Genomic DNA, 11,370 nt, shown 5'->3' on the forward strand with positions numbered 1-11,370 from the left:
ACCACCACCACCATCATCATCACCACCACCATCATCATCATCACCACCACCACCACCATCATCATCACCACCACCATCATCATCATCATCATCATCACCACCACCATCATCACCACCACCACCACCATCATCATCACCACCACCATCACCATCATCATCATCACCACCACCACCATCATCATCATCACCACCACCACCACCATCATCACCATCACCACCTTCATCATCACCACCACCATCATCATCATCATCTACCTTCGCACAGTTCTGACCTTCAGAACATGCTTTTCTCCAATGAACTAAAAACTGGGACTTATAGTTGAAAACTGGCAGTTTTAATTCAACAGAACAAATATCATCACCAAAAAAGCCCACAGGCCTGCAGACACTGGCTGAACACTCCTCCGACCTTTCCCCTGAAAGCCACCTCTCTTCCAGGCTTGCCAGTGACAAGGCCACCACTGCCCATCTCCCCACCTCACCCTCAGCACACAGCCTCTTCCCTGGGGTTCCAAAGCATGAGAGCACCTTGGCTAAGCTGCTTCCTTCCAAATAATTTCCTTTTTTTTTTTTTATTTTTTTAATGTTTATTTATTTTTGACAGAGAGAGAGAGAGACAGAGCATGAGAAGGGAAGGAGCAGAGAAAGAGGGAGACAGAATCCAAAGCAGGCTCCAGGCTCTGAGCTGTCAGCACAGAGTCCGACGTGGGGCTCAAACTCACAGACTGCGAGATCATGACCTGAGCCGAAGTTGGCCACTCAACTGACTGAGCCACCCAGGCGCCCCATCCAAATGATTTTCTGTCTCTGCCTCTAAGATCTTCCCCTTCTCGTGTGTATCCCCACGAGGGACCAGCAGGTGGAGGCTTCTCCGTGCCACCCCTTGTCTGGGATATCAGAAGGGGCAACTGAGAGCTGTGAGGTGGTTCTCTGAGGGCCAGGACCATACTAGGGCTTTCGTGGTCTTGCTGCAGAGCACATGCCAAAGGCTCCACCACCAACACACACAGGCCCTCCCCCAACATCCTCCAATCAAGAGACAGACCTCCATTATTCTGGGGATCTTCTTGGATTGTTCCCCAAACACTTCAGGGCAGCCCTCTGAGGCTCCATGTACCATATGCTATTTCTTTATGTATTTTTTTTGCCTCGTTAACAAATACTTCTTTCTGGACTCAGGCCAGTCCTGTTAAACCTTCATTCCCAAACAGCATTGGCCCCTCCCCAAGTGCTGGGTGGGGCTTGGGACCAGCTAAAGGCCCCAAGCATCTGTGGGTGTTGTGTCAAACCAGCCCCATCTTGCCTAATCATCTGCAGAAGCTTGCTGATGAAAACCTTGTGACAGAAGGGGAGAGAGACTTGTCTTAGAGTTGGCTGTACCAACAGCACCAGGGTGCAGCTAAAGAGCACTCACTCACTTTGCTGCTTCCTTAAGAGCCTGCCAGCAGCCCCACCAGCCCCAATCCTCACACTCAGCCATGATAAGGAGAGGCTTCCAGGCAGTAATAAGACTTGGCCACCACAGAGTCCTTCCTGGAGCCCCCCACGTCCTGCCCAGACTCAACCGCACCTCAGCGTTTGGATCCTCCACAGACTCCCTGGTGAGTAAGTTCCCAGCTCAGCCAGGTAGGCGGCCCTTCTCTTGGGGGCTTAAGGCATAAAGAGCACTCCAAATTTCCACTTCCCAGATCATGGATGGGCAGGTGGGCAGTGTGGTGGGAAGCTATTTGATTTGGCAAAGGGAAGGTGCTCTTGGAATACCCAGATCAAGGGGCTTCTGGCTGGCTCGGTAGAGCATGTGACTCTAGATGTTGGGGTCATGAGTTTGAGCCCCATGTCGGGCCCAGAGATTACAGAAGGAAGGAATGAAGGGAAGGAGGGAGGAAGGTGTGGAGGAAGGAAGACAAAGAAACCAAGGAGCCAGGATCCAAAACTAAGACCACTAGGACACTTTTGTCCTGGTCTTAATCTTGTGTGGCCACCAACAAGTCGCTTTCCTTCTATGGCACACAGACCACTGCAGCTGAGTTGGGGGGTTCCAGATGGAGGGGTCTGTGTGTTGGCAAAACAGCTGGCCTACTGCCCAGAGCAGTGACTGATCCGTGAGCCTTCAATGCCATAGAGGGCTCACGTTGTCTCGCAGATGGTATCACACTTCTGTGGGTGCCAAAACCGTGTTTCAAAGGAACTACTCTGCCCAGGCACACTCACAGCTATAGTCAGAGCTGGAGTAGCCCCTCAGGTGTGGGGGTGGTAATAGTGGTCTTCAACAACTGTGGTCGCATCCTGTAGGGTAGACAGTGTCTCAGAACAGGCTCTAGTCTGACCATCAGTTCTCACACTCACAAGCTTCAATTAATAGGAGCAGTATTCGCTATTATGGGAAGTTTTATTCCCTGAAACTTTAGCCATATTTCCTCAGTCTCCCCATTTGTACAACGGGGCTCAGACTAGCAGTTCTCAGCCTCAAAGGAGAGTTCACAGGTTTTAAACGGGACTGCCACACAGCAGTATGCCTCTACCTGTCAGCCCTGGTTCCTTTTTTTCCCCTTCCTTTGCAGTTTAGCATCCCCTTACCAGTCACCCACAGGTGTCCCCAAACCCTCTACAAGGAAAATGGGCTGTTTCTTGTATGTCAACACTGGTGGAAGGGCTTGAGGAGCCAGGAACCCAGGAGCAAATCACCTAGAGGTCTCACAGCCCAAGCAGCAGCCTCCGTCCCCCAGGAAGCTGTTTGGTCTCCCTGATTTTGCTGCCCAGGTTTCAAGATTCTGCCTGGAGAAGACGGATTTGAAGGATTATGCCCTTCCCAATGCCAGCTGGTGTCCAGACATGCTGAACTTGTACCAGGAATTTCTGGAGAAGACCAAGACTGATGGCTGGATCAAACTACCCTCCTTCAAGTCCAACAGAGACCACATCCAGGGGCTCAAGCTCCCATTCGGGTTAGCAGCTACCTCAGGTAAGGGCTGGTCTGGGAGGACCCCTGGGCACACCCAGCCCACCTGGGGGTTCAGCCAATCCCTTGCCCTGCACTGACTCTCCACCCTCAGGAAGGAGATACACAAACTCCCTTCCAGTTCTCAGCTGGAAGTCCTTTCTGTGTCTGCCCCACTCCTTATACTGCAGCCCCAGCAGGTGGCGAAAAGAAGAGTATGCTCTCTGGTCTCTAGCTCCCCACCTCCCATCCAAGAGAATATAATCAAGTGGCTACCTTTGCTCCCAGCCAAGAGCAGCCCCCCTGCCCTCTGCCTTCTTACCTGGTGTTCTTCCGTATTGTCAAGCCTTATCCCAAGTCGTCCTCTCCACCCAGTCCCCACCCCCACTGCAGGCCTTGGCATACCATCCTTATTCTACTGGGCCCATAGCCAGTCTCTCAAAACACCCACCAGATGGATAGAACTTTCCACCTTCGTCTTTCTTCTTGTGTGTGCATGCATATGTGTGTGTCAGTGGGTGTCCCTATTTTCTTGTCTCATTCACATATGTGGTTTTCCTGCCTACTCATGAATGTGTGGTCCAGTAGACAGATGACCTTTAGGTTTATGTCACAAACAAAGCAGGGTCACCAAAATAATTTTTTTTTTCGAAGAACTTGGTATTCATCAAAAAAAGATGTAGTTGTTGTCGTTGTCTTTCTGGGGGGAAAAAAACCAGAACTTTGGTAGACTTTTCTGCACTTATTTTACTTTTTGGGTTTTTTAAAGATTTTATTTTTAAGTAATCTCTACACCCATATGGGGCTTGAACTCATAAGCCTGAGACCAAGAGTCACATGCTCTACCAACTGAGCCAGCCAGCACTCCTATTTGACTATGTTTAGTATTTTACTGTTTGTTATTTTGAATTATATATGAATTACATGTTACATTTTAAATTTTCAGTGTTTAAGATCTGTTAAAGTCTTAATCTGGTCCTGATCCTATCTCTACACTCAGCCAGGGAACTTCCTGACTATTCCTCCTTCCAGACTGAGGGATCCCTGAGAAGAGGGCTCTGTCTCCACTCTCAGACTGAAGGCTCCCTGAGGGCAGAGACTGGGTGTCCTCTGGTTCTCTCCTAGACCCTGTGCCTGAGACAGGGCTCCAGACATGGTGCTGAATGGCTGGCCCTGCATCCCAACGGGCCCCATACAATCACGAACTCCCCCTCCAGCTGCAGCCCTTCCCGTCTCTCCCCAGACAAAAGCGACTGGCGCATCTTTACCAGGTGCCTCCAAGTGGAAGGACAAGGCTACGAGTATGTCATTTTTTTCCACCCGTCCAAGAAGAAGTCCATCTGTCTTTTCCAACCTGGCCCCTACCTGGAGGGGGCCCCAGGGTAAGGCCACAGGCAGGGCCTGGGTGGATGTCCTCAGCTGCTTCCTGGGCTTGCTCAGTTGATGGATTAGCCACACACCAGGCCCTGGAGTCTGTACCTCTCCTTAAGGAGCTGGGTGGGGGTAGTGGGAACTGGGCTTCTGTCTCAACATCATGCCTGGGAGGGCATCCTGGGTCGTCTGCTCCAGTCCCCATTGTTCAGACAAGGAGAGCCTCCTTATGGAGATCTGAACATTTCCCAATAAGAAGGTGGTTTTGGGGGCCACTTTGAGAGAAGGGTGTGGTGACCTTGGAAGAGGACAAGATGTGAAGCCAGGCTTCCAGTCCTGCTCTGTCTTGCTGGCCTTTGGACCCCAAGCAGGCAGTTTAACTTCTGGCCTTCAGCCTCATTACCTGAAACCTGGGGCAGTAATATCCATCTGCCTAAGTGGCTGAAAACTATAATATTGTATATACTCATGAACCATACAGCACAATATAGCTATCAGACACCATCTACCCAAACTTCATATTTTACCCGTGGACAAACTGAGGCACACAGAGGTAAGGTAACTTGCCCGCAGGAGCACGGGTAATCAAGGACAGATCAGGACTCTAATCTGGGTCCACCGATCTCTCTATTGTATTCTGCTGTCTTCAAACTTGGAATAGACTGCTAGACATAAATTTCACAAGGGAAATCAAGCTAGCCTTGAGCCTCTTGCCCAAGGCCACTGTGCCACTAAGTCCATGGTTGTTTGCCTTCTGCTCTGTCACTGTTCCTTCTTTAAACAATCGCTGAAGGCTGTTGGTTCCAGAGTCCCTGCAAGACAGAGGGAGAAAGGGGGAGGCAGCTCTAGGGTCCCAAGGCCTGAGAGGGACTCAGTAGCCGTTAAATTCAGAGATTTGTTTTTTTTAATGTTTGTTTATTTTTGAGACAGAAAGAGACAGAGCATGAACAGGGGAGGGTCAGAGAGAGAGGGAGACACAGAATCCAAAGCAGGCTCCAGGCTCTGAGCTGTCAGTACAGAGCCTGACGCGGGGCTCAAACTCACGGACCGTGAGATCATGACCTGAGCCGAAGTAGGACACTTAACCGACTGAGCCACCCAGGTGCCCCATCGGAGATCTTAATCGATGTCAGCACCTCCACAGGCCATGGTTTCAGACTGCAGCCCTTGGTCGCCTTGGCAATACCAAAGCGGTCTTCCATGGGGACACTGGTTTTCATACTAATGCATGCTGACACTGAGGGACTAGGTCAGAGCCCTGCACAGGTCAGGGATCCCCTTCCTTCTAAAAAGGAAAACCCCAAGTAGGGGGTGAAGTGTAGCTTTTATTTAGGGGCTCATGGATGTGGGGCAGGAGAGACAGAGGAGGACCATCCAACACTGAGGTCAGTAGGTTGAGGGGTCCAGGAAAGAGATTAGTACTGAATAGAAAGAAACGCCCAGTTCAGTCTACTGTGTAGGGAAAAACCCAGTTCTCCTCTACCATTTCTTTCTCTCCTGTGTGTCTCCTTACTGCTCACACAGGACACTTTACTTCTGACACTTCTTATCACCACACGGGTGAAGGCTTTTCCCCACACCAAGCAATTCTGTGACACCAGCTGGGTGTCCTGCTATTCAACTCCATTCTGACACCATCTATCTGGAGAGAGCATCAGATCCCTCAGAGTAAGGGCTAGTCCACAGGCCTGCCCCCCACTTCAGATGTCAATCACAAGTAGCAGGCCCCCAGGCTCCCATGACTTCTATCTGATTTGGCTATGTTGGGGAGCAAGAATTTCCTGCTGCCTTCAAGGGTCCTTCTAGCTGGATGAGTAATCATATTGATGTGAGACAGATGAACAAGAGGAAATCAAACGTAATAGTGTATAGGGGCGCCTGGGTGGCTCAGTCGGTTGAGCGTCCAACTTCGGCTCAGGTCATGATCTCATGGTTCGTGAGTTTGAGCCCCTCATCGGGCTCTGTGCTGACAGCTCGGAGCCCAGAGCTTGCTTCCAATTCTGTGTCTCCCTCTCTCTGCGCTCTTCCCCGGCTTACACTCTGTCTGTCTCTCAAAAATAAACATTTTAAAAACATTAAAAAAAAATTATTTAAAATAATCTTCGTGTCAAACTGGCCCATCTTGGGGTGGCTTGCTTTGGCCTCTACCGTTACAATTTGGAGGTTCCTACTAGCACCTCCTCACGTTCAATTACTTTGCTAGAGAGGCTTACAGAACTCCAGGGAACACTTATGTTTACCAGTTTATTAAAGGGTCTGATAAAGGATACCGAAGAATGGTCAGATGAAGCACGTTCATGGGCAAGGTCTGGGAGGGTCCCCAATGCATGCAGGAGCTTCTGTCCCTGTGGAGTCAGAGTGCATCACCCTCCTACTGTGCCTGCGTTCACCACCCTGGAAGCTTTCCAAACCCTGCACCATTGGGATTTTATGGAGGCTTCCTCACACAGGCATGATTCGTCATTTACTCCATTTCTAGCCCTCCTCCCTTCTTGAGAGAATGGGGTGGGGGAAGGTGAAAGTGCCAAGATTTTAATCATAGCTTGGTCTTTCTGGGGACAGCCCCCATCCAGGAGCCATCCAGGAGCACGCCCAGAGTTGCCTCAATAGAACAAGACAGTCCCATCACCCAGGAAATTACGAGAGTTTCAGCAGCACTGTGTCAGGAATCAGAGGCAGACACCAATATATATTTTCTTTTTTTTTTTTTTTTAACGTTTTTTTTTTATTTTTGGGACAGAGAGAGACAGAGCATGAACGGGGGAGGGGCAGAGAGAGAGGGAGACACAGAATCGGAAACAGGCTCCAGGCTCCGAGCCATCAGCCCAGAGCCTGACGCGGGGCTCGAACTCACAGACCGCAAGAACGTGACCTGGCTGAAGTCGGACGCTTAACCGACTGCGCCACCCAGGCGCCCCTATATTTTCTATCTTGTCATAAGTACCCACCCAGCCCATAGGCAATTAGGAGGGGTAGGTTACCGGCTGGCCAAGGGCTATCCTGCAGAATCCACGCACTTGCCAATGGGCCCCTGCCTGGCCAGTGAGGATAAGGAAAGAGTGGGTTTGGGGTTCTTCGGCATCAACTCCTTTATCCCTCTTTCAAGCAATGTGGAAGTACACAAGGGGTTTTGTAAACATTACCTCATGTAATCTGATAGGAATTATTTTTGTTTAATTTTTTAAATATTTATTCATTTTTGAGAGAGAGACAGAGTGTGAACGGGGGAAGGGCAGAAAGGGAGACACAGAATCTGAAGCAGGCTCCAGGCTCTGAGCTGTCAGCACAGAGCCTGACATGGGGCTCAAACCCACAAACCAGGACATCATCACCGGAAGTGTCCAAAGTCGGACACTCAACCAACAGAGCCACCCAGGCCCCTTAATAGGAATTCTTTTTATTCACAAATTATAGTGGAAAAACAGGCTCAGAACAGCTTAGCAATTTAGCAGCTCAACTATTTATTTAGCAACTTGCTCAAGATCAAACAGGTAGTGAGAGGTGGAGTCAAACCAGGTGGGTGTGTGGTTCCATGGCCCCAGCTCTCTCCCCTCCTGGTGGTGAGAACAGGAGGGGAATCCATGCTAGCACAGTGGGGCAGCTGGGCTGGTCCATGGAGAACCAGGCTTTTGAAAATGAGAACCCTGAATCTGTTTTGTGCTATCTGTTAGAGTTGGACACCCTTCTATGTTCCCCAACCTCACCAACAGTGAAGTAGCTTTGGCATGCAGGTCAGTTTACATAAGAATGAACATTTCTCTCACTTTAAGTAAAGCAAGAGTTTGCACATCCTGCTGAAGCAGGTCCTTTCTGCAGGCAGCCTGCTGGCTGCTCGGAAGGCACTAGAGAGGGCAGAGGTCACATTTCACATTTAGCCGCCTTGAAAACGCAGGCTTGGCCCTGGCACTAGCTATAGTGACAGATAAGGTGGGGGCTGACCCCAGGCTGTGCCTCCAAGCCCAAGCCAAAAAGTACAGGGACTTTCCCCTCCCCTGTATGAGCGCACCTTTCCAAATGATGGCAATTGCTGCCAGCAGTTAGGTGATGAATCAGAAAAATGTTTTTCCATGAACTTTATCAGAAAAAAAAAAAAGCCCAACATTTTCCTGGCAAAATAAGATAATTGTGTCAGGGGGTGCTAACATGCTGAAGCAACACGGGAGAAAGGCTGAAGTGACTTTGGCCAGTTTGATCAGCTGGGATCCTACTCTGTTTCCTTTCCCGTCCTGGAGAAAGGTACAGGCAAGGTGGTTCCATGGGCAGGGTCGGGGTCAGGGGGAGGCCCATAGCCCAGGCCTTATTCTCCCCACCCCCAGGTTTGCACATGGAGGGTCCCTGGCCGCCATGATGGATGAGACCTTCTCTAAAACTGCTTACCTGGCTGGAGAGGGGCTGTTCACACTAAGCCTCAACATCAGGTTCAAAAAGTAAGTATGAATCCTTGAGGTGTTGGCCAAAGTCACACCTTTTTTTATCACTGAGGGCTGGCCATCCTCAGTGTTGGGTGCAGGAGCCCTGTCTGCCGCTCTCCTCCCCCAGTTGCTGCTAAGCTGTTCCTCTAGTCCCTGGCCAGAGCACACCCTCTCCCATCAGATTCCAGGAGCCTACAAATGGGCCCTGAGCCCTGGGCCACTTGTTTCTTGGGGCAGGGTGGGTTGAAGAGAAGGATGAAGTGAAGAGGAGTGAAGGGATGGTGGCCAGGGGTTCACATGATGGCTGGGCTAAGCCACGCCCTCTTTCAGTTTGATCCCTGTGGGCTCTCTGGCTGTGCTGAACGTTGACGTGGAAAAGATCGAGGACCAGAAGCTTTACATGTCCTGCATCGCCCAGAGCAGGGACCAGCAGAGAGTCTATGCCAAGTCCTCAGGTAAGGAGGTTCTCAGCCTCAGCCCAGACTCTGTCCTGCCACCATCACCCTCAGGACAAATGGAAGGAAGAATACTGAGGATCCGGTCCCAAACTGAGGTCCAGCTTTTTAGAGTGGGAATGGGCACCTGCTGTAGACTCTGATGAAATGAGGGAGAACCCAGCTAGGATTTTTTTTTTTTTCTATGTATGAGTGGCCGGACCTGTACCACAAGGACAGGATCCGGTACTAGATAACAGGATGCAAATGCTCCGTGCACCACATCCAGCTCCTGCCACTCAGCTTGCCCTTCTCCTGCAGGTGTTTTCCTTCAGCTGCAGCTGGAAGAGGAATTGTCCCAGTGACAGTCACTGTGCCTGCTCAGGACCCGCTGCAGAGCAAGGAGGGGTCTCCAGGAAGTGACTGGTGAGATGAAGAAGAGGGCACTTTCCTCTGAGTAAATAAAGATTCACAACCTCCTTCTCAGGCTAAGACCCTTCTGTAGTGGGAAGCCAAGATCCTGCCAGCACCCCCCACACACCCACTTTCCCATCATCACCAACCAAGAGATTTCTTCAGCACCTGCACGTCGAGGCCCTGGGTGAGGCACCGAGCACACAGTAACGAGAGACAAAGACAGAGCCCCGGTGCTGAGGTGAACAACAGCAGGCCACAAGCAGGGGGCCCTCAGCTCCTGCCACCCCACCCTGGCTCCTGCCGTGGATGCAGTACAGACACAAAGGGAGGGGTCAATTTCACTCTATAAAGGAGATTTAAAAAAAAAAAAACACTTTCTAGAGGAAGCAGTGCTTAAACTGAGTCTCAAAACTTGAGTGGTGTTCACCAGGCAAGCAAGGGAGGGGAGGACTCTCCAGGCAAAAGGGATAGTAAAAGCAAAGGAACGGGGTAAAAGGGCAGAGTGACTTTGGAGAAGAGCAAGGTTTTGAGTAGGGCAGGAGTTTAGGGAAAGAGAAGGGGGCAGGGCAGGAGCAGACCATGGAAACCTTCCCAAACCCAGCTAATGCAACTTGAACTTTGTCTTGTAGGCAAGAGGAAGCTTTTAAAGGGTTTAACGTGGAGGCCGGCAGGGGGCAGACATAAAGTTTTGTTTTTTAGGAAGACAACTCTGGTGGCAGTAAGGGGGGAGTCAGTAAGCCTGACGGTGGGAACACTGGCTAGGAGGCCCCTGCAAACCCCCCAGCTAGAGATAGGAAGGCCCTGTCGTGAGTCAGAGCTTTGACAATGAGAGAGATGGAAAATGTTACACACACAAGAGTGTGAGACTTTGCCACTTATTATATGTACTGGATTTGTGAAGAAGAATCTTCCAGAATGACTCCAAGTTTCTGGCCTGGGGATGGCGGGTGGCCTTGCTGGGAGAACAGAGGAGCAGTTCTGAGGTGGGGGTAGACAATGAGTTCAGTTTCTCACACATTGAGCCTGCCATGCCCGTGGTACTTTTGCCACGTGGCAAGCACCAGCAGGAACCTGGATGTTGTGGTCTGGAGCTGAAGACTGGTGAACAACTGACTCGGTTTGTAAGTCATCAATATGAAAACTGACACAGGACAGCTGGGAGAGAAGTCTACAGAGTGATGGGAGGGGAGGGGAAAGAAATGAAGGATAGGGAAGGGCTCAGAGATAGAACCTTTGGTCACACAAAGGGTTAACATTGGGGCAGAGGACCAAAGAGTCACTAGAGGCCTAAGATAGGACAGGAGTGACTATTCTGAAGAGGGAGAGGTCAGCAGTGTCAAATGCTTAAGAGAAAGCAAGACAGATGAGAACTAAAAACAGTCCTTTGCCTTTGGCAGTAAGGAACGTGAGGTCTTCTTTGCCGGAAGGTGGGCACAAAATCCAAATTATGTTGAATGAAAAATGGATGGAAATGACAAAGTGACTCTAGATGATTCTTTCTAAGAATTTTGTTTGTTGTTGTTGTTGTTGTCAATGTTATTTAAAGAAAGAGGGTTGAGTGTATTTATAAATTGCTTTGGAAGGAGCCAGTGGAGAGAGGCTGAAACTCTATAAGAGAGATTGGCGTCATCCAACAGAACAGCTGTCTGGTCTTAGAGATGGATCAAGAGCACAAATGGCAACAGCATCAGTGACTCTGATACCAAGCAGGATGGGAGGTTGAGAGGATTCACGCCAGAGCACCTCAGCTTCCTCGATGAAACAGGAGGCAAGGCCATCCTTGGGGAGAGAGGTCTGG

General features: G+C 50.2%; 1 protein-coding gene across 1 annotated transcript; it reads left to right on the forward strand.

Moving 5' to 3' along the window:
* Positions 1–549: 549 nt before the first annotated feature.
* THEM5 (thioesterase superfamily member 5) lies at positions 550–10,553 on the forward strand. The gene is made up of 6 exons (XM_049616244.1): positions 550–1,601; positions 2,761–2,962; positions 4,182–4,320; positions 8,626–8,736; positions 9,052–9,176; positions 9,477–10,553. The coding sequence occupies exons 1-6, from the start codon at positions 1,479–1,481 to the stop codon at positions 9,518–9,520; spliced, it is 744 nt and encodes a 247-aa protein (XP_049472201.1). The 5' UTR covers positions 550–1,478; the 3' UTR covers positions 9,521–10,553.
* The last annotated feature ends 817 nt before the right edge of the window (positions 10,554–11,370 follow it).

The sequence above is a fragment of the Panthera uncia genome (assembly GCF_023721935.1).
Source record: "Panthera uncia isolate 11264 chromosome C1 unlocalized genomic scaffold, Puncia_PCG_1.0 HiC_scaffold_4, whole genome shotgun sequence".
Taxonomy (NCBI): Eukaryota; Metazoa; Chordata; class Mammalia; order Carnivora; family Felidae; genus Panthera; species Panthera uncia.

What these genes read in the sequence shown, in the direction of transcription:
- THEM5 (XM_049616244.1), top strand. Translation starts at nt 1,479, where the DNA reads ATGATAAGGAGAGGCTTCCAGGCAGTAATAAGACTTGGCCACCACAGA. An exon ending in GATCCTCCACAGACTCCCTG is followed by an intron (nt 1,602 to 2,760) that starts GTGAGTAAGTTC and finishes TTTGCTGCCCAG; the next exon opens with GTTTCAAGATTCTGCCTGGA. An exon ending in CGGGTTAGCAGCTACCTCAG is followed by an intron (nt 2,963 to 4,181) that starts GTAAGGGCTGGT and finishes GTCTCTCCCCAG; the next exon opens with ACAAAAGCGACTGGCGCATC.